This window comes from Pleurodeles waltl, chromosome 8 (genome assembly GCF_031143425.1).
Source record: "Pleurodeles waltl isolate 20211129_DDA chromosome 8, aPleWal1.hap1.20221129, whole genome shotgun sequence".
NCBI lineage: Eukaryota > Metazoa > Chordata > Amphibia > Caudata > Salamandridae > Pleurodeles > Pleurodeles waltl.
In genome coordinates this window covers 1014295149-1014317273 of record NC_090447.1, presented here as the reverse complement: position 1 = coordinate 1014317273, position 22125 = coordinate 1014295149, and the positions used below count along the sequence as shown (strand labels likewise).

Here is a 22125-nt window from a genome sequence, read left to right as displayed (position 1 = left end):
CCCCAAAAATCTTAACAACCTTTTAGTGATGCCCAAATCTGACTTAAAACCAATTTTGATTTCCACGATGGATATGGTCTACGTAAATGAAGAAAAGTGCCTCCTAAGGGTTGTATATTATTCTTTCCATAAGGTAATATATTATTGTATCTTATTTTAAATGTCAGAAAACTGACAGGGAACATTTATGTACAAAGGCATGCCCAACTGAGTACACCTAAATCCAAGACAAAATACCTCTCTGGAATCCAACATACTGCAGCTACACCACACAGTTCCTTTTGAGGGCACTTGGTAGGACATTTAACCTTAAAAGGCTGTCAGTGAACAATTCTGTGTGATATTGCAGCAGGATAGGACCAGATGCCCTGGAAAGAGGCACACTAAGCTTAAATAATGGGATGCTTTCTAGCAATAGGAATAGTTCACTTTTCCAAAACAATACGTTCATGGTGGGCCAAAGGTCAGAGTTCTTGGTTGAACAGTGATGCAGAAAGTATACCTAGACCCATTCAATGTCATCTTAAAAAACATTTCTGCTTAACAGTGCCTCCAGGGGCAATGCTATCCTGATTACGGGTAGACCCAGCATGGTATACACACTGGCTGTTTGACAGTGATCTTCTGGAGTTATGTGTGGTCAACAGCACATCCAGGGGTTAGGTATCTGTTCTTTTTAGGTGTATTCCATTTAACGTTCTCCCTGGTGGATTACACCTATCCACATTCTATGTGTACTATGATGGTCTTGTCTTTATGATACAGACCACTTTGATAATGGTATATATGGGCTACTTGGTCAACTCTCACAATATCCACAAGTTATCATGCATTTGTGCATCAATGTTTATTGGTCCATGTTAGAAGTATGCCTTTAAATCTCATGAAAGACTGCCCACTTAGGCCAACCTATATCCAACATTTTATCAACCATGCACTCAGGAACTTGATGTACATGGGAGTTCTTTGAAGCCTCAACAGGGGTATGAAACATTATATAATTCAACACAGTACTTTCTGTGTCCATTATTGGTTTGTGCAGTAGTAGGCTTAAACATGCTGCATTTAGGATGTAGTAAAAACTTTCCTGTTCTGATATTAGCTTTTTCTGTCTTTGTTCTTGCTTCCTCTTGTCCTCCATAACACCAAACTGCTTTTCTTAGCGTTTTAGGGCTTAACAAATAATAAATGATAGAGGGAGATTGAAAGTCTAGGAGGTATCATGTGAAAAGTTAATTGATTAATTTCAGAACTATCTGAATACTGTGGGATTTGTGAGGCATCTACTAAGTGCCCTTAGGCTATATTGCTGATATGGACTGTACTGATGTGTTCCCAAGAGCATAATCAGGATTGATTTGTTGGTTACCTTCTTGCTGCCACATGCCCTGTAGTGTTTTAGCTTCTTCCTGGTGCCTCCATTTTAACTCCTTTTACTTATCCTTACTTGGTGGAAGACTTTTGGAATATGATGAGGAAATGTATTTATGTATCATTTTTAACAAAAAGGTAGATTGCAACCATTTCCTTTTTGGCAAAATATTTATTATTATTGGTTGATTTATAGTAATAATTCAAACATGTGGAAGTATTCCTGCCATGTTCTGTATATGATCTCCTCAATCATGTTTTGTAGATCATTGTATTCTCTTTAGAGCTTCAGAAGAAACTTTAAAACTAAATCAACTAGCTTCTTTTCAAGTGAATCTAATGAAAGTCTGAATGTTTGAAATTGCACAGTGTCATCTGCTCTTTAAATGTTCTCTTTAATGAAAAGTTGTATTATTTCCATGTTTCATAAACATATTCTTTTTCTGCAGCTTTTCGGGGTATTACATTTACCCAATTCTTTACTTTTAGTTCCACTGTATTATTAATATTTCTGGCTACACAAAGCTTGCAAGGCATCCACTTCTCTGCACCTTTTCCAGTTACTTCACAACTGTTGTATGCTAACACAAACTGATAAAAAATAATTAAAAGACTCCTCTGCTTCTTTGGATAACAGGACTATCAGCTCAAAAGCTATGTTATGGTATGATTTCTTATGTTATGTCATGTTATGTTATTTATGTCATGTCATCTTATGTTATGTGTACTTCTAAAGCATACTATCGCAACTGAGGGTATCGTGGCACTGAGCAGGTTTGTGTGCCTAGCCCAGCACAGTGGTGTAACAAAGGCCAATGTCGCCCCCACTGTGTGGGGGGCCTCTGAGCTCCAGGGGGTCCCATCAGCTCAGTAGAAGGCCATTCCACGCTTTAGGAGCAATGTAAAAGAATGCTCCTCCTCCTGATCTGGTTCTGTGTATACATGTCCGAGAAGGACTCCTGTTGAACAGAGGTGTTGGGTGGCTGGTGGAAGAAGAAGCGACTGCTAGGTGGGGCCTAAGTTTTGTAGTGCCTTGAACATGTGTGTGAGGAATTAAAAATGTGCCTTTATTTCATCTATTTTATGAAGCACCAGCCACATCTCTGTCCCCAAAATTGTTTATAGTAACTGGTGGATCCGTATATGCACGGATTGACAGACTTGAGGAATGTCTGCCTCCATTAAATTTAGCAAGAAGAGAGGATGGAGTCTCTCCTCTGAAGATGGATAGTTGGACTCCACTTCTGATGCAGGTTTGATCATCTTCTCGGGTGTTAACCTTTCACTGCATTTCACATTCTTGCGATGTGGATGAGATTCTGACGTCCCTGTCCTTGATCAAAAGCAAAGCTATAATGATTTTAAATATCTTTATTCTGATTAAACCAGCATGCCCATGTGAATTGTTTTAGACTTTAAGACTGGTTGTGAATTCTAATGGCAATGCACTATTAGTAACCATGTGCATTAGCAGTGCCTTTTGCTGCAGGTAATCTAAAAGGATATTGGCTGTTAGAAATTAGGAAAATTAGGGGCATATTTATGAGCCCTTTGTGCCACATTAGCATCATTTTTTGTGCTAATGTGGCGTTAGTTTAGCAAAAACGCAGCGCCATATGTACAAAGTGGCACTATGCACACATTTCCCCCCTTTGTAAACTCTTGCACCTCAATATGCCTGCCCCAGGCATAATATATGCAAGGGGGGCATTCCGGCACATGGAGGCCTAGGAAAATAGCACAGTGGAATCTCATAGATTCCACTTTGCCATTTTTAGCTCACTTTTTTAACGCCTGCCTCAGGCAGGCACTAAAATGACGCTTCCATTATTTTCAATGGGCCTCCTTTCACTTTGCAGAATTAGCATCAGAATTTTTGGTGCTAATCCTGCAAAGAGACAAACTAGCATCAAAAATGTTGACTCTAATTCCCTAATGTGTGCCATGGTGTGCTGTATCATAAATGCGGAGCACACATGGTGGTGTTAGTGGGGCGCAATATGGAGCAAGAAAAGTGGCGCATCATCCGCTTTTCATAAATATACCCCTTAGTATTTTACATGACACTGTGACCACAATGCATAATGCATTAAGGGCTTATAGTAATCCATAAGGTGATGTCATTCATCAACATCTACTTAAGCATGCACTCTATTTTACAATAGACAGTTCTCATATAGAAAGTTTATCATATAGTTTTGCTTTTGTATTGAAAGGTTTATACTCTAAGGAGGATACGCTACATATAATTGTCTTATCATTGCCTTTGATTAAAAGCTTAATAGTGGCAAAGGCATTGAGCAGCAGAGCCAGATAAACCAAATAAATATCTGCACTAGTTTGCACTGAACAGGAATAAACTACACTACATGTCTTATTATTTTATACATGGAGCAATATTTCGAATCTTACAGTGCTGAAGTACATTCAGAAGCACGTATCTTAATTAAAGCCGAAATAATGAACATTCCAGTGCAGCAGGGCCAAGCTGCTAAGTTATACTAATGGATGTCTTAATTTCACAATAACGCTACACTAAAATATTCAATCGTACTGTTCTTCAAAAGCAAGCAGTCACTCTTTTACCTAGGCGATTGAATAAACTATTTGTTCTCCCTGACTATCTTTCTTAGGGCTGGAATGGCCAATCCCATGAACGGTAAAATCCTGTCCGGTATTCACACTGACCAACAATCATGCAATGAACTCCATGTGACACGCATTATCTGTAAATTGATTTCATACATATTTTGCTGCAGCGGCTCCTCCATTATGGTGGAGGAGCATTGCCGCCCTGCTGTGAGCCAGCAGAGGGAAAAGTGAAAAATAAAATGATAATAAACCCGTTTATTATCATTTTATTTTTCGTAGGGCACTAGAGCCCACTGACACTAGGGCAGGGCGGGCTCATAATGGCAGCAGGGGGAGGCGGAGTTTTGCGCACAGGTAATGCACGTGTCAATTTGGCCAGCTGGCCAAGCCCAGCCAAACTGACATGCACATTTAGATCTCTCCACCTGGCTGTTGGAAGAGGTACCGGCTCCCAGACTGTGAGCAAGCGCTAAACCAGCCCACTCAGACCAATTATAGCACTGCTTTCATGCTGGGAAACAATATTGCCAGCATGAGAGCAGGGTCTTGATTGGCTGCTGGGAGCCTGCCCAGTGTGCACCAGTCCATGCGGAATCAGCACTGGAGCAGAAAACAGACAGCGGCCAGCAGGTAAATACATTTTTATTTCCTTACTTACCCCCACCGCCCCATCTCTTCACCCTTGGCCTCCTCTCACTTATCATCACTAACAGCCACCACTGATTCTGGGTACCCTGAAAATCTGATTAGATGTTACTATTTGGTCGTGGGAGGAGTCCAAATAGTTCTCTCCGCCTCTCTCTCTCTTTCGCTCTCTTTTTCTCTCTCTCTCAAACACACACATTTGCACACACGCATGCACACACACTCTTTGTCTCTCACACAGGCATACTCAAACTTGGGCTCACTCTACAAATGTCAACAGTGATGTCACAAGGGCCACATACTTGCCTTTTGTCGATATAATCTACTGACCCAATGACCTCATTCGTCTTTTGGTGCAGTAATATTGTGCAAAGAAACTGAATAAAAAACACTATATATATTTGCCAGTTCTGTCCCTTGGTCACCACTTGTAGTATAATATTTTACTTTAAATATGGAATAAATACAAATAAAAAGAGCATGTCTGATAAAAAAACATCTGACACCAGGTGAAAGACTCCAGAAAATGTTGGCCTTATAGTTAACATCCAAACAAGGGAAGGGATTGGCCTTATTAACGACTCATAAGCCACTGTTGAATCAGTAAACACGAAACTACATGACAACTAGAGCACATGCAGAGATATGCACACTGTGATTGGGTAAAAATATCAAATGTATACTCTCCAAATATCTCTGATTAAAAACACACTTTTAAGGACGTCCTGTACCCTCTTAAATATTTAAAATAACGATGTAGGCTGTGATCTCTTTTACAATAAAAAAGTATTTTCTGGTGCAACGTAATAAATAAATTAATGGGAAACTCTGCTTTCAAGGTTGTGTAATGTGGTTTGCTGAGGTTTAAAAAAAACATAAAAAAATAAAAGTAAAGTGTTCCTCACCTTAGGTTAACTTAAGATTGCGATAAAAACGGCAAGGACCTTTACGTGTTACTAAACCAAAGACCTTTTGGCAGACGCAGTTTCAGGCCTAACTTTCAGTGGATCTCAGCATGGGACGGCGCACTCTAATCACTGCTGAATTCATCGATAGCGTTGTCTGTCTACACAGCGACAGTTAGACAAAAGCTGCTATGGATTAAACCAGGCAATCCATCATCCTGCAGCTGGGAAGCAGGAGCCAGCAGAGTTCAGAGGGAGTGACTACCCACTGCTAATAATTGCTGAAGTACTGACAGCTCCATACTAAGCACTGTCCACGGCTTCCTATTCTAAGCCGCCCTCCAAGACTTGCATAAGCAACTATAAAACCGTGTAGCTGTGCTTAAAAAATGTGATAAACTAGAACTTACATTTCCAGCTATTTGAAACTCTGAGGCATGCCTCATCTGTGTTGCATAAACATCTTCGCTCTGATCCATGATAACCACTCTCCACCACTGCTAGGTAATCAGAACAGTCATCTCTCAAATGTTAGTTTTTCATATTACAATAGCCGTCCCATGATGATTGGAACTTATCACATGTACAAATGCCCCACGTCATCGGAGTCATGGTAATCTGTCACATTGGACTCTTCTGCCTGATGATACTTAGACTCCAACTTGTAGAATGTCCTCTATCATTAGGGTCGTGGCTATCACACTAGGCCAGCCTGCCTCAGGATGACTTGAACATCTAACTTATAGATTGTCCAACTGCCCCACATCCTTTGAGTCAAGGTCATCTATCACATTCATTTTTCTTGCATTATAATGACTTGAACCCCTAACTTGTTGAGTGTGCAACTGTCTCACGTCATTACAGTCATGGTGATCCATCACTCTAGACTAGCCTGCCACTGCCTCACGTCAATATAGTCATGGTAAGCCATCATACTTGACTAGCCTACCTTATGATGACTTGAACCTCAAACTTGTAGAGAGTCTAACTGCCCCATAACATCATGGTCAAGGTATCTTGTCACACTAGACCAGCCTGCCTTATGATGACTTGAACCTCTAATTCGTAGAGTGTCCAACTGCCCTGAATCATCAATTTACCGCAATAGTTCAGTTTACCTTATGATGACTTGAACCTCTTTTAGAGAGTTTATGAATGTCCCATGTCATGAGAGTCATGGTTGTCTATCACACTAGGCCAGCCAGCCTTATGATATCTTGAACCTTTAATGCATAGAGTGTCCAGCTGGCCCAATGTCATTATGGTCACTGTTAGCTAATCTTGAATAGCATGGTGGACTCTGAGATTGCAACTTTGTTTTCCTATTATATGAATGGGTCTGTAAGTTTTTGCTGCGGTTCCTGTTGATAAAAATTAGAACTTGATGAAGGTGGCTTTAAATGGCACTGGCCAAGGTGGCAACCCTGATTTGATCATTGTCCAACTGCTACTAGTACGTCAACGATGATCAACCAGAAAGCACATACCATGCCACTATTCCCCTCTGATTACCCCTTTGGCATCAGGTAACAAACCCATCCATTGACTATGGCTTTCTAGAATCACTTGAAGCATGCATTAAAATTGCTCAATTTCTAGCGCAAAACTTCACAAGTACGTTAATGTACCATATACTATGCACACAAGCAGCAACAATAAGCACAAACAAACATCGCTGGTCATCAATCACGCGTCACTCAGAATTTATGCACACCACGTTTGAAAATAAATTAACAAAGATATGCTCTAGGAAATGTAATCTACAAGAAAGCATGTCACAGACATATCTTCGGTGGTTGATTTTGAATATTGCCTGCGGAGATGGTTGCAGCTTAACTTTCTGTCATCTGCACAAGGAGATGCGGAACAACAGCAGATATCCTAATCAAAGGCTATGTATGCACGACTTACTACGGTAATACTGTGATTAAAAGAAGAATGTTTTATACAAGCGATAAGGTGTATCCAATGCATCTAAACAGATAACAAGATGCTCAAACAAACAATAACAACAATAATGCCATTTATTTTCATACTTGCTTGGTTTAGAAAATGAATCATAAACGTAGCCAAAGGAAATGCTGCAAATGCAAACACCAAATTAGCAAAGTATAAAAGGAAAATACACTTTTCTTGGGATTTCAGCCTTGTCATTTCCAATTTTCTGCTCTTTGGACATGCTTGTATTCAAATTCTGAAACATCTATTCAGCATATCAATCCTAATTAGACAATCTAGGGCTGGAAAGGATGAGAGCTGGGTCATTTGCATAATTTAATCATAAATACTCAGTGATACATATTTCCAAATGCATTTGTACAATTATCTTTTCATCCTTGGGGCAATGGTATTAATATGATTAGGCAATATTTCTGGAAAAAACAGGCAAGTGTGCACTCTTTATAACTGCAGCTCAGGGCGATATGAAAAATTAATTAATTTCTGAAGAAAATCAATTTCTCTACGTGACCACATTAGACACTGCTAAGCCAAGACAAGAGTCTTTGCTCAATCGGTATTTTTTATCAAGCCTTCAAAACACTGATTGTGTGCATATCCTCATCGTAAAAAGACTAAAGACATTGAAATTAGCCTAAAATTAATGTAATGGTATTAAAATGTCATGCCAGAGCTCCTATTGGTTTCGACTATTGTGAAATGCGTCTTTAATAGCGTGTGGTGACTTTATTTAACCAGGGACTGACAACACTGGACATTTAAGTTGTATCCGTCTGAATGGATTTTGCATTATATCAACCAGACAAAAACGTATAAAACAAAGGATGAATTAAAGGCATTATTCTATTAACCTCCAACATAAAATAAAATGTAGACATATTCACATTGACATATTTTCACGTGTATGAAGTTCCCTGTTTATTTTACCAGGGGGATGCGTGGGGTGGAAGGGGGAGTCTTAAAAGCTACCCTTTTCACATGGGTTGGGGGCATGTGTTTCAATCAGCTAAACACCCAGTTGGCTAATGTCATTTTTTTAAAAGACACTGCTTTGTATGTTAATTAGTGCGGAAAAAAAGAATCGCATTTCTGGTTTAATTTGTATCATTTATACACTCTCGGTCAACAGAAACGCTAGAAATTGCTCTATGCAAATCTGCTGCGTTCATTTAATTTGCATGAAGGTGCTTGAGCAAACTCTCGCTTCTAACAAGCTCATTTTTCATGCGTTTTGTCTTTCATCCTAATCTAGCATCTGTCATCCCTTTTTGAAGTTATTATCGGCCCAATTCCCTCCTGGACGCGGTTGCTGGGTGACCGGTATCTTAGCACCCACTTTGACAGGAACAGATGCGGATCTGATCAGTAGATTTCCCAGAGGGGCCTGAAATCACAAACAACTTTGTCTGAAAACAAACAGACTGGATGTCTTGTTCTCCGAAACGGTCTTCTGTCCTTATCCCCCGCCCCTTACGGCCAGGTTCCCTCCCACACACACACACTTTTTGCACAAGCTTCAACACACAATCACTCTCATCACACCAACACTGATGCCAGCCCCTGCATAGAAGCTATGGTTGCCAGGGGCCAGCTTAGTGTACGCATTAGAGATTCCTTCTTTGCAGTTTGAAAAACACAAATAGTTTGTTTAAGAGGGTATTAGTTGGTTGCTTAAAGTTCTTCTCCAGCATTTGACAAATGCATTGTTTTATGTCTATACATAGGAAAATAATATTTTTTTTCCTCTATCGACATCAAGTTTTCATGTCTTGCTAGGAAGGTTAAGTAAATGGATGTTTATTTAGGTAAAATTCTACAATATGTTGTTACCTTTGCAGGGTTCTTTTTAATCCTGTGTTCATGACCAAATACTGGCATGAGTGTGTGTTCAGTTATGTGTGTATTTCTTGATTTATATTTATGCTTTATGAATCTTTATGAATGAATGTGGTTTATTTGTATATGAATTAATGGGCCCTTAGTTGTGTATGTATCTTAAGCACTAGTAATAACCAGTATAGTTAGGTCAGAGTTTTCAATTAAAAGTTGTATCTTGTTTTCTTAAAAATCCTGATAGCATTTAATGAATCTGTAAGACTTTCCCATAAAAAGTTAATCAATTGCTGTAACTTCCATATGGGTCTTTGCCCTTTACTACAGAAAAAGCAGCTCAGTGGAATTACACCGAAACCTGGCATGAAAGTAGAACTTTATTCAAGGGAGTGCAATTGCTTCATTTGGTATGAATTCTTATAGTACTTTTTTAGAAACTAGGGTAAGAAAAATGTATAGCAGTGGACCAGAAGCGGTTAAACGGTTACAGAATTACCCGGGTGTGTGTATCATTTGTGGGCCTTAATGCAAAAAATAATTGACTTTCATTGGACTAGGGAACTCTTTTTCCCTCTTTCGTCTAATTTGGTCTCATGTACTAAAAAAGAAATGAAGAAGACACAAGAGGGCTGGGGTAATATCCATTGAAACGGTTGGCCAGGTGGGGGTACCAGAGTAACACCGCCCACCCCACTCCCCCAGATCAAAATGTAAAAAGAAAAGGTTTTACCACAGGTGTGGAGACCCAAGGCAGGTTTTGCAGACAATCACTGAGGCTTCAAATGTTTGCCATCCCTAGGTCACAGTTTGCAGGCCCACTTCAAAGACTGTTGGGTCCTTGTTGGACCTCCCACCGAGTTTTCAAACACGGTAGTGGGTCTGCAAAACAAACAGGAGGTCCAACCAGAGGCCACGAGACTGTATGGGTTTGTGAACTTGCCATGGCATGCATAAGCCCAGGAAGAAAGTAGGTTAGTGGTGCTTGGCAGTCCAAAGGCGGTGGGCAGCTGGGGTAGTGTACCCATGGTGGGCAGGGTGCAGAGTCTGGCTGAAAGCCAGGCCCTGCTGCCACCTTCGCTACACAGGGTCAAAGGCCACCTGATCTGGCAATATTTGTAACAATAAGTAACAATAATAAAAAAAACAATGTAAATAAGAAGACATACTCCATCCAATAAATAAACAACATTCATAGTCGACTCTTTCGAGGTATTAAGGGTAACTGTACTTTAACTGCGTGTGTTTTTAAGGAATGTCTCAGGTTTTGTTTAACATATTGTAAGGTTTCATAACCAAAGCTAACCACAACTTCACTTTAAACTTGCTTCATTCAGAGAATATGTATATGCAAGTTTTGTGTAGACCCGGATGTCATTTTGTGGACACTTCTCACGCTGTGACAAATACAATGTACAAAACATCTTTTTTATTTTATGCCACCTTTGCGAAAACAAGTAAAATGAAAGTCTCCATCAGCCTCATGGAATGTTAACAATTCAGTTTAAGGCTTCATATGCAAATGTTCTCTTTGTATGTCTATTATCCCAGTAAAAATTCAGAATCAAAAAGTGGAAAAGATTGAAATTAAAAAAATCTGTGCAAAGGCCCAGGGCTAAAATGTACATTGTTAAGATGGGGTAGGTGGAATTCTGTCATGAAGCCGAATGCAGGGCTCCCACAAAAAGAAAACTGGACACTCAGGCTTAAAGTGGTGGGATCCAGCACTTGTCAGCACTGTGGCATAAAGTGCCTATGTGCACCTCACTTTAGGCGTGCAGCGTGATTCAGAAAGACCTGCATGTAATACTAGGTCTCCAAATGCAGTTGCTACACATTACCAACCTTACCTCCCTAGAAATGTGTTTGACTTTATTCACCGAGCTGTTTTTAGGAGAATACGCACATTTATATGTTCGGAATCCCGAACAAAAAGTTGACCTGCGTTTCTCAAAATCAGGAAGAAACATAAAGGTGGTGAAAGTTTATGTTGCAATAACAAAAAATGAATAATTTAAAAACGGTATCTGCGTGGCATTGTCACTGAACATCCACTTGCAGATGAAGACGGTAAACGCGACCTCCATGTCTCCAGTAATAGGGGCTGAGCTGGGATCAGCGCCTGCCCTTCCCACGGGGCCGAAAAGCATAAATGTAATTCTACGGTTTCATAAAAGGGGGTCAAGTTTCGGCCCCTGGGGGCTTTTCGGGAATTTTAAGTCTGAGAGCGCAGTCCCCGGCTGCAAGTTCAAATGGGCGCGCTGAGGAGATAGGGGCCTGGGAACAATTAGCTGCAAAGACGGCTGAAGGCAGAGGACACGGGTATCTGCCTTTGATCGTACCGGGCAGGTACACAAAGAATAGATAGCTCTGGGGGCGTGCGCCTCGAGGTGCGTGCCTGGTCCAGACTTGGCACACACCTGTCCGGGACGCTGTGCTCCGCGCTCCCATAAAGGTAACTATAAAAGCTTTGATGCACGGCTTACACGACGTTTCTCCACAGCTTTACCACAGCTTTACCACCACACATGTCAAAGAGGGTGGAGTAAAATAGAGCGATTTAAGTAAAGTGTGCACATCCGCGAGTACAACAAATGTAGAAAGTCTGGGGTTAAAACAGTTTATCTTCAACAGTAGACTCTCATCAACGCGGAAACCATATATGTACCAAAGGTTCGGTGTAGAATGACGCGCCTTATTTACCCCGCGTAAGGCACCGTTACCACCAGACTACACATGGGCTCCGTTTGAAAATGTGAGTTACCACCACGCGCGAAAAAAGGCTCGGCTTAAAGCAGCGCCTCTTAAATAGTGCGCACGCTTCAAGACATGAAAGGCTCTATATAAAACAGCGTCTTAATCAGAGGGTTATTCTGCTCCGCTCCATTTTAACGCTCGATAATGGCCCTGGCTTTACGCACAACGCCCTCCGCAGCCCCTGCACATGAAAGGACCTCTGCCCGTGATCCCTCTGCAGTTGCACTTTTATGGTGAGTGTGACAGTGTCCCAGACGCCAAGCAGAGGGCTGTAAAAGTGATTGATTTTAATTAAACGGACCGCGGCAAGGTGCTCTGAAAGGCAAGCCAAGCGCCCTGTTTCTGGGGCTGGGGAGGCGCTCCTGGCTGGTGTGAGCCAGTGGCTGCTGGGTAACCGACAGACCTCCCAGATGGGGCCACCACAGGCCCGCGGGCACTTGTAATGCCGCACTGATGTCTGTTGTAGGAAATCACCCGGGGCATGGGTCCATCCGACGCTTGCAGAGCTACTCCAAGGTTGTGTCTACGCGTCACTCACTCACTCACAACAGCCTCACAGAAACAAACGTATGATTAAAATGTGCGCATAGCATCTATCAAATGACTTGAGTCAGGCATAAATATCGAGACAACTGATCATAAGTTTTCGTAGGTGTGCCACAACACGCAATATGTCGTCCATTTAATAAATGACAACATTCTGGTAAATGTTGCCAGTCTGAGCTGGTTTACCTGTTACTAATTGGGTTGTTCACCCAATCAAAATGTTAGTTTCAAACGTTTCTTGTGAAGTAGTGATAATCATGGAAAGCGACTTATCTGTTGTGTTTTGTTAAGTCTGCCTCTAAAACCGATGTGTGCTCACAAGTTGGTTGGTGTGTGCTTACAAGTTGGCTCGATTGCTCAGCGAGTTGAACTTTCGCTACGGAAATACACGCGCGGATAGCTGGAGGTTGTGCTTTAGAATTTCGTCAAGGTCAACGCAGCCTTCACATTTCCAAAGTAAAATGATTGGGTGTCATTAAAGCGCGCGATAATAGTTCCCGCTATTTACAGCGCTTAGACACTTTGGCATGAAGCACTACATACATTTTGAAGTTAACATTCCGCAGGCCCTAGAATTTGTCTTACTGACGCACGAGTTCTCATTCAGCAAACTTTCCATGTAGCATAGCAATTCAAATAAGTTAACATTTTTTAATTCATTTTAAAATTGACCCCAAGGATTACAAATGTATTATTCTCAGCGTCACTGATAGCTTAGTCTTACAAATATAGCCTCACTCTCGAAGGCACTGTCCTTTTAAAATCAATATTTGAGTGCTTCACTTCACATTTATCAGATGTAACAATGTATTGAATGACAGACTATTTACCACACGCGTTACAGTTAGTGATTATGACCACACGAGCTTCACACCAGACAAGAGCAGGTTTAACATAAGATATTTCAGTAATAACCGTGTACATCTGGTCAGCTCGTGTGTTGCACGACTCCCTGTCTAGAGCACACACAGGCTGGTGCACTCTTCCCAGACAGCACTATTTCCTGGACAGCAGCGTCTGGAATATGCAGCATACATTATAGGAAGGCCATGGGCAGCATTCATCTTTTCAAGGGGCTGCAGTGTAGGAATGCTGGATCCTTTACCAGGCCTGCAGTCTGAGCACACCCGGGAGGGGCAGGTGAGGTCCAGGGTGGCTGTGCTCGGGTGAGTGGTCTTCACTGCAGGAGATGGGAAGCAGCGAAGAGAAACGGGTTCAGTGCCTGGACGGAGCTATTTAAGGCGCTTTGGACATACCATATTTCAAAAGATGTACTCGGCCGAAGATCCCACATACTGGGTGAAGTTGCCCAACCCTGCAACTTTTATTGTTGTTTTACTTTCACAGCGGGCGAACAAATAGCGCCTCTCCAGCAACCCCATATCCTGACGCATGACGCAGTAGTAACACAGAAAAGTAAAGACCAGACTAGAAAGAAAACCGGCATCTCTGCGGCACAGCAAACGATACTAACTTTCCTCACTATATAGAGAGAGGCAAACAGTGGGCCCAGGAAAAACAAGATTTCCAACGCGTTATTAAATGCAGAGCTGTGGTGATAACAACTCTCTGTCCTTCTAACTGGGAAACTGCAGTTCATTTGGACTTTAACTACCTACTGCAACTTTGAAATGGTTTCACAAAGACTAGCTGTACGTTAACACACGATATAAAAATAGCAACTATTTATAATGTTCGCTGTGGAGCTGGCAATAATCGGGTACATAATAAAACACACAATCACAAGCTAATGTTTTGTTCAACAGTTTGCAATAAAATGTGGCAGATAAATCAGGCAGTAGTAATTTCGAATCCCAGTTCTGCAATTTCGAGTAGTGTGTGTGTGTTGTGTGTGCGTCTGCACCATGTTATTGTTTGTATGTTGGTGTCGCCATATGTGTTTTTGTGCATGTGTGTTTGTGTCTGTGCATATGTGTTTATACGTATAGTGTGCCTGTGAGTCTGAGGGCCGTTTGTCTGTGTGTCTGTACGTGTATGTCTGAGTCTTTAGGTTTGTGTGTGTACACCAAAACAGCGAAAGCAAACCACAACCTTAACCCTATAAGCCAGGGATGTCCACTAAAATAAATGCAGTGTAAAATGAAGACAGAAAGCCCGTGTTGTGTTAGCTGGCATAAGGCGAGTGTTGAAGGTGAAAAAGTTGGAGGGTGAGTCTGAAAAAGAGATGTTCATGCAGGGCACGGTTTTACATTCACTAACACAAAGCAAACAAGCACAGTAACTAGGAGCAGATTCAACCCTCAGCCCGAACGGGAAACGCATTAAACATAAAACAACAAAGCGAGGAGACATAATATGTTTTTCTCTCCACTAGTGAATTATTCAGAGTGCATTTCACCAGCAGTCAGTGGAGCGTGTAAAATGCAAATGATGAGTTTAACCAACAGGGGGTGTCAGGCATGAATGTGACTTCTGGTGTACTTCAGCAAGGACTAAAAGCTTTCCTTGAAACTCTTCGTGTACTGCGATGAAAAAACTGTGTTTTACTTTTACCAACGCAGACAGTATGTGATTTGAACGTACATTGACTTGGTGTATTCATGAAAAATGTAAAACGCTCTCTTGTCCCGGTAATGCTGGCTTCCTTTTTCAAACACCTGTTTGTCTTTCTGCATTTAATGTCGTACTTTGGAAAATGTGTCTGCAAAACGTTTGAGAAACACAATCAAAAACAAAACAAGGGTGCACGACACAAGAAAACACAACTCTGGACTATCTGTTTTCCATGAAGCTTCCTAATATTTTTCCTGGCCAGTTGTGAAATATTTTAAAATGTTATGGTACTTCGTGTTAAGTGCTAGGTTGTGTTGCGGTTTGTTTTCTGTGTTGCTGAGCTGTTCGATGTTACATTACGCTATGATGTGAATATTCAAGCACTTGACCTGTCCAGTGTATTTTAGTTCTGGTTTCGATCCTGGTGGAAAATATCGAATATCATATTATTTTGTTTTATAAAATTTGCAGGGTATTTTCTTTTTTTTTTGTAAGACTTGGGTCACAAGCTCCCATCACATGTGTACAGTCACAGAGCGGTGCCACGTCCTTATGGAATACTATTAGGTAATTCTCGTACAATGAAATCCGTGAAAACATATAGTTTAGTTCACTCAGTTCAGGCAAACGGTAGATTTGCCCTGCAAGGGTAACGTCGAATGTAGATATAGTAATTGTCTGAATGTGTTTCACACTGGCGAGGCCACGTGTGTAAAAGAACAGCATCAAGGATTGGTTGCGCCGGTGACCACACTCTGCCTGCAATCTAAGAAAAAGCCGCCATTTGTCACTGTCCATTATCTAAAGCTGTGCGTCTCTTAACCCCTGAATGCTTGGGAGGGGCGTGGGGGAGACAATCCAGCACTATAATGGGTCAGTTTCTGTTGCACGCGTTGGTAAGAATGAAGGATGGCGTGTCACCAGCCCTAGAATGTCTGTTTTCTGCGGCCTGCTAAATCTTTTTTTTTAGCTATGATGGAAAGTGAGCCAGGAACGGCTGAGATAGGGATCTCTTTAGGTGCCCTTTTTCATTAAGTTACCTTCTAACCATGAGGACTTCAACCCCACCTGCATTGGTGCTGAATGGTTTAGAACTTTTTTCGTGCGAAATATGCGAGATAAACTTACAAATGCGCCAAACCGAAGTGACAAACTAGGCTTGAAGTCGTGCTCTTTCACAGCAATTCAATGAAAAGGTGGTTAGTATTTACGTATAGTGGGGGCGAGGTGTGTGCGTAAGCGCGTGTGTATATTTTGGGGCTGTACGGAGACTGGCCTCTCAGAAGAGGACTCTCACCCCCCACAAAGCGATGAGAAACCTGGGCGGGAGACTGGCTTCTTAGAGGAATGGGCACTTGCCCACGGTGGGGACGTGTGTCTAGTGGGGGGGGGGGGGGGGGGGCGGGGAGGGATGGAGTAGCTGGGGATTTGACCTGTCAGAAAGCACGGAAGTTCGCTCACGGGGAGGGGGGCGCTTTGTGTCTCCTGCCTCGTTGGGGGAAGGATCACCTCTCAGGGGGGCAGTGTTATGAAGGTGAAGTGGGTCATGGAACTGATCTCTCGGAAGGAAACGATACGGCTGAAGACACACAGTCGTCGCCGTGTTCCTTCTGGGTCACTGGTAAACACGTACTTTAGAGACGATTCTACCCGAGAACTTTTCTAAAACAAACACAGTTGCCAGTGGCGACTGGTTGCAAACCGCGTGGTGTCTTCGATCTGGTACACCCTGTGAGTATTTTAAATGCTGAACATGAAACTACAGGAGACCATACGGCATGACCGGTGTTTAGGTGCACGACCAACGTTTGGTGTCTGAGGTGTTTCTTGCAGCCGGGCTTGGTTTACACCCCCACCTGTACACACCCTGAACATCGGCGCTACTTGTCTTTTAGAGCCCATCACCTGTCTTTGTGACTGGGACGCCCATATGTAGGTGTACGGTAAGCTCCAATAATGCCCTTTACGCTATGGGCCTCTGGGGGCGTGAAGAGCCCTCCTTTCCCTTACACACAACCCCCTTTGGGAGACTTCCTCACCTAAGCGCGCCCGTGCTCGGTGTTCACAACTCCCCTTCAGAGGGGACTGGGGAGCCCCGTACTTCACGCACCCTACACTTCGAAGCACTAGCTCCCACTGGAGGCGCCAGGACACATCGTAACAACACCATAGAGGAATGACGCTCCCCTTGAGGAACGGAACCCCCAGCCGGGCAGCAGCTACGACGAGAATGTCAGTCAGGCAGACTTACATGGAGGGTCCAACCCTACATGGAGTGTGTCCTCGAAGTCAATATATACCACAGCACGCGCTGCCCAGCAGTAACGATGCTACCAGAGAGACGTCTTAATAAACATGCAGGGTGCCTAATCTAAAGCCAGCGGACCCTCTCTGTGTGACGTCTCCACACAGCCCTGCAGAGGGGTTGGGGAGAGCCCCCAGCGCTCACCCGGGCAACCTGCAAGGCACGAGAGCCAGTTTGCACTCATATACCCTTAGGTCAGCTGTGATCTCATTCACCCGCCACGTGACACCACCCACTGAATCACCCCGTCACTACTTTCTAAGAACATATTAATGTAGTGAGTGCGTTTGCACTGTCCTCTCTGCCCCTGGCTGCTACTACCAAGTAGGCAAATGCAGTTATAGCCTGCACATGTTAAATGCTAACGTGACTTTGAGTTTCTCCCACAATCTCCTTCATAGACCTACTGCGCCCTGCACCTCTACGTACGAAGCTAACTCGCATCTTCGTGACCTCCCAAAGAGCCTCGTTCAAAGGTGCGGATGTACACGGTGTGGCTTTGATACTGGACACTCAGGTCCCCCTCCCCTCCCCTTAATTTTTCTCATGCCCTCCGGCGTTTAGGGGATGTGAACGTCCCAGCAGCACAAAAGGGGGAACGTGGTTTAAAATCTTTCCACCCAGAGACAGCGGCCACTCTGGCCCCGCTCTCATAAGTTAATGCTTGGTGATGCCATCCATCTAGATCCGTATGAGGGCTCCACGGTCTAACGTCCCATTAGTTCAACTCACAGCCCCCCCCCCCCCCCCACACACACCCGCCCCAGGAGGTACACCAACACCAGCTCCGAGTGGACTGAGTGTCTGGTATACCAGCAGGGGCACGGAGATAGTCCAGCCTGGTCCCTCTCTGGCTCGGTCACACTCCTGCCTGCCCTCCTGTGAGGGCTCCAGGTTCTAGCTCTGCCAGTAACCGCCACTCATGCCTCTCAGCTCGGGTGCGCCACGCTGCCCTGCTTGCTACCATGCGTTCTCTCCCTGCTCAGGTTTAAATCGTCTGTCCCTACAGACATAACTCCCAACTCCCCGACCTCCGTTTAACAGTTTAAAGCGCCTGCTCGCCGCTGAGCACTTTGATGCCGAATTCCGGGGAGGCTAACGAAGCTACCCCCCCCCCCCCCCCCTCCTAACAACACGCTTGTCGGGAGGAGACTGCGTGCACAGAGGAGCATGCTGCCAGTTGTGCGTGTTTGTCTCAATGCTGCACACCGCCCTCGCCTGCTCACTGAAGGGCGTTATGCATATATGTGACAATGTCCACAAGTAATCTCCTGAGTAGGACGACAAAATGCAAACTTTTAATCACGACCGCAGAAATGTGGGTCCAAGTGTGGTTCACATCTCCCCTCATATTGTCTCATTAACCGCTGTACAAATGCACAAAACATTATAAAAGAAAGTGTTGCCACCTGACTGGATGGAGACAGCTAAGTGTCTGCAATGGTGTGTTCAGCATTGGGGGAGGGGGATGCGATTGTGTTGTGGGTTCATGTGTGAGTTGGGCCGCGTGAAAGTTTCATCTTAAGGTGGCAGCGTCAGAGGTGATTGCGCTGCCGGGTACCTTTTCAGACCTGAGAGGGGGCGAGTTGTACAGTACGTGTTCGGGAACTGCAGGGGGGGGGGGGGGGAGAGTCTTGCGGCTGCAGAGATTAGTTTTTCAGAGCACTTTGATCTGAGCATTGAGTGTTAGGGTACTTTTGGGACGTGGCTGAAGTTCTGTGAGATAAGTTGGGAACAGTTTTTAGACAGTGGTGGGGTTTTGTGCGATGATTCAATGAATGCGTCTCAGCAGCGGCACTTAAAACGCGCCTCCCCACACTTTCTTCAGTCGACCTTGTCTGAAAACCGGTCTGAAAACCGGGACCTGAGCCAAATTTGCCGAAATCTGCCAGGACAGCTGGTGAAACCCCTGGCTTGTCCCGGGAAATCCAGGACACCTGGTCACCCTAATACTGAGAGGTAAGCACGTGGGCCCCAAGCAGCTACCTTCATGACGGGCTGGTGGAAGAAACGGCAGGAATAGGTCAGACTTTTTTGTATTAAATTGTAAGTGGAGCTGCGACTTCAAGATTGGAAGTGCGCGCTGCGTAATACTGTTGAATGGCTGAGGTGGACAGTAGAGGTATATGATAGAGTTGGCTGGGAGAATGCAGAAGGCTCTTGAACGAGTTTGGTTGTAAGCTCCATGGGAGTGGGTTGGGGGGGGGTGCTGAAGGCTCTGAAATATGGCTGTGAGCTTGGTGGTGGCACTCGGTGCTGGAATTAAGGGTGTGAGCTCCGAGGTGGTGCTAAGTGCTATGGGTGTCACTTCCGACCTGGTCCCGAATGTTCTAGAATAAGGCTGTGAGCTCGGTGGTGGCACTTCGGCTCTAGCACGTGGCTGCAAGATTTTAGGTGGAGCCTAAGGTTCTGGGTGGTGCAGAAGCTTAGGGTTTGGGGCATCTTAGCTGGGACATACCTGCAAGGCCTGTGTAGTGTCGCATGCACAAGTTGGAGCTACGGGCTCTATGACTGTGTTACAGGCTCTGGGTAGAGTTAAAGAGTAATGATTCCTAGCACTAGGAAGTGCTATGGGTTCTGTTTTCTTATCAGCAACTCTGTAGCGCATATGTGCCCAGGTGTGGCCATCTGCTACGGGCCCTGTGATGGTGCTGCTAGTCTGATAGAGTACTGCTGGGTTTAGGTTTGTGAGGTAGGCAATGGGGTAGGTGGTGCTGAAAGCTTATGGGTGGTTTTGTGTGCTTAGCGGTGGTTGCAGGCCATGGAGGTGCCGAGGCTATTGAGTGGCGCTAGGGGTCTGAGTTGTTGTGGTTTTGCAGACTTTTGAGTGGTATTGGGGCTCAGGTAATGAATGATACAGGTGACGGAGGCTTGCGAGGTGTGCTACTACAGGATATGATGTGGTGCTGAGGTCTATGGGTGGTTTCAAATCTCCTCCTTACCTGGCGTTGGTGCAGTCGTTGTAGAGCGTTTCGAAGTCGCGGCGGGAGATGAGCTTGCAGCGGTTCACGCCGGGCTGGATGGCCCCCAGGCCGCGCAGGATGCGCACCTGCTCCACGTTGCACACCACGGGGGTGATCTCCAGGCGCTTGAGCTTGGTGTAGACGGTGTGCAGGCCGCCCACTAGGTGCTTAAGGAAGAGGTCGAAGGCCTGCGGGAGGCAGATCAGCTCGCAGCCCTCCACGGTGAAGGAGGCCACCTTGGCTCCGCGCAGCTCCACCATGCGGCACTCGTTGTTCTGCGGCGTGTTCTCCACCGGCGAGGGCGTAGAGTACACCGGCTTCCCGGGAGGGGCGGCGCCGCCACCGGCCACAGAGGTGGTGCTGATGGCTACGGCCAGCCCAGGGGTGCAGGCACTGCCGCTGATGCCGCCGCTGCCCGGGAGTAGGTTGGGGCTGCTGCCTCCTCCGGTGGTGGTAATGCCGTTCCCCGAGCTGCAGTTGCCGGGGGTGGGGGCGCTGGATGCCGCTGGCAGCAGGGGCTCCGGCCGGAAGAGCCCCGCACTGGAGGTGGTTGGAGGGGCGACGGAGGCTGCGGCCGGAGCGGCCAGGCACGGAGAGGGCGAGGAAGAGGACGAGGCGGTGGACGACGAGGACGAGGACGAAGAGCTGGAGGAGCACACAGAGAGCGCCGCGGCTGCGGGCTGCAAGGGCACCAGCTGGGACTGGGGAATCAGAGCAGCCTGCACGGCCATGATGGTACCCAGCCCCACTCCGCCAGTAAAAAGTTTAGTCCTTTGTAGAGGTGCTGGCAGCGGAGTGGTGCCGGCGCCCCCTCCCTCGTCAGTGAGGATCGGGAGCTCGGAGTGGCACAGAAAGTGCCCGGGAGCGCGTCCGGTAGGGTCCGGGGCGGCTCCGCTCTCCTGGCTAGAGAGGAGTTGCGGCAGGTGCCGAGGGGCGGCGCGCTGGGCTCGGGTGCTCTCTCCTCGGGCAGCACATGGGTCTTGGGGGGCGCTGGGGCGACGGGTGCACTGACACCGTGGGGATGCGGGAGCTGGGAGTGCCGGCTGCCGCTGCCTGCGCTCTGGGCGAGTTGTTGTTGTCACACGGTGAGGAGAAAGAGAGGGGCGGAGCTCGCACACACGAGTTTCAAGAGAGATCCGTGTCTGGAGGCAGAGGCTGAGCCTGGAGAGCTCATCAGCGCAGACAGCTTTATTCTAATAGCAGCAGCGGCGGCCGGGGCAGGGGGCACGCACAGCCCGAGTCTGGCGGAGGGGGGTGCGGTGGCTACAGGATCAACACGCAGCCACAGTGCAACTAGAGGGCACCGCGCTGAAGCATACACGCTCCAGTTCAAGAAGACACCGCTACAGGTGGAAGCCACGGTGCTGCTGTTCACAAAAGAAGAAACTTCTGCCCTGCGACGCAAGTGAGGCATGGTCGACTACAGATATAACCTTCCACACTCAGTCGCAGAGCATTCTGCCAGAACACACTTTTCATTGCAGTTAAACAAGGGTGCAGTCGGGAAACCACTGTACTGCCATCAGTTTCTAGTGGGCGAACCTTCTCCAGACAGAAGCCACTGCTGCGCAACTAGATGCATACACAATTAAAGATATAACCTATCACACTCAACATCAAAACAATATTGCCGAACACAGTTGTACACCGGTATACACAGCTGTAGGTGCAAACCACAATGGAAGAAACTACTTACGGAGAGGAAAATTACTATACACATGCCAGGAGCCCACACCAT

At 45.4% G+C, this 22125-nt stretch overlaps 1 protein-coding gene across 4 annotated transcripts in view; it reads right to left on the bottom strand.

The window, feature by feature from the left end:
* DACH1 (dachshund family transcription factor 1) overlaps positions 1-21474 on the bottom strand; it is a 519370-nt gene extending 497896 nt beyond the window's left edge. Inside the window, exon 1 of one of the 4 annotated variants that reach the window (XM_069205293.1) lies at positions 20367-21474. In XM_069205293.1, the coding sequence (XP_069061394.1) occupies positions 20367-21118 (752 nt within the window). In that variant the 5' untranslated portion in view covers positions 21119-21474. The remainder of the gene's footprint in view (positions 1-20366) is intronic. The other 3 variants (XM_069205292.1, XM_069205291.1, XM_069205294.1) reach the window with 3 other exon arrangements.
* Between the last annotated feature and the right edge of the window lie 651 nt (positions 21475-22125).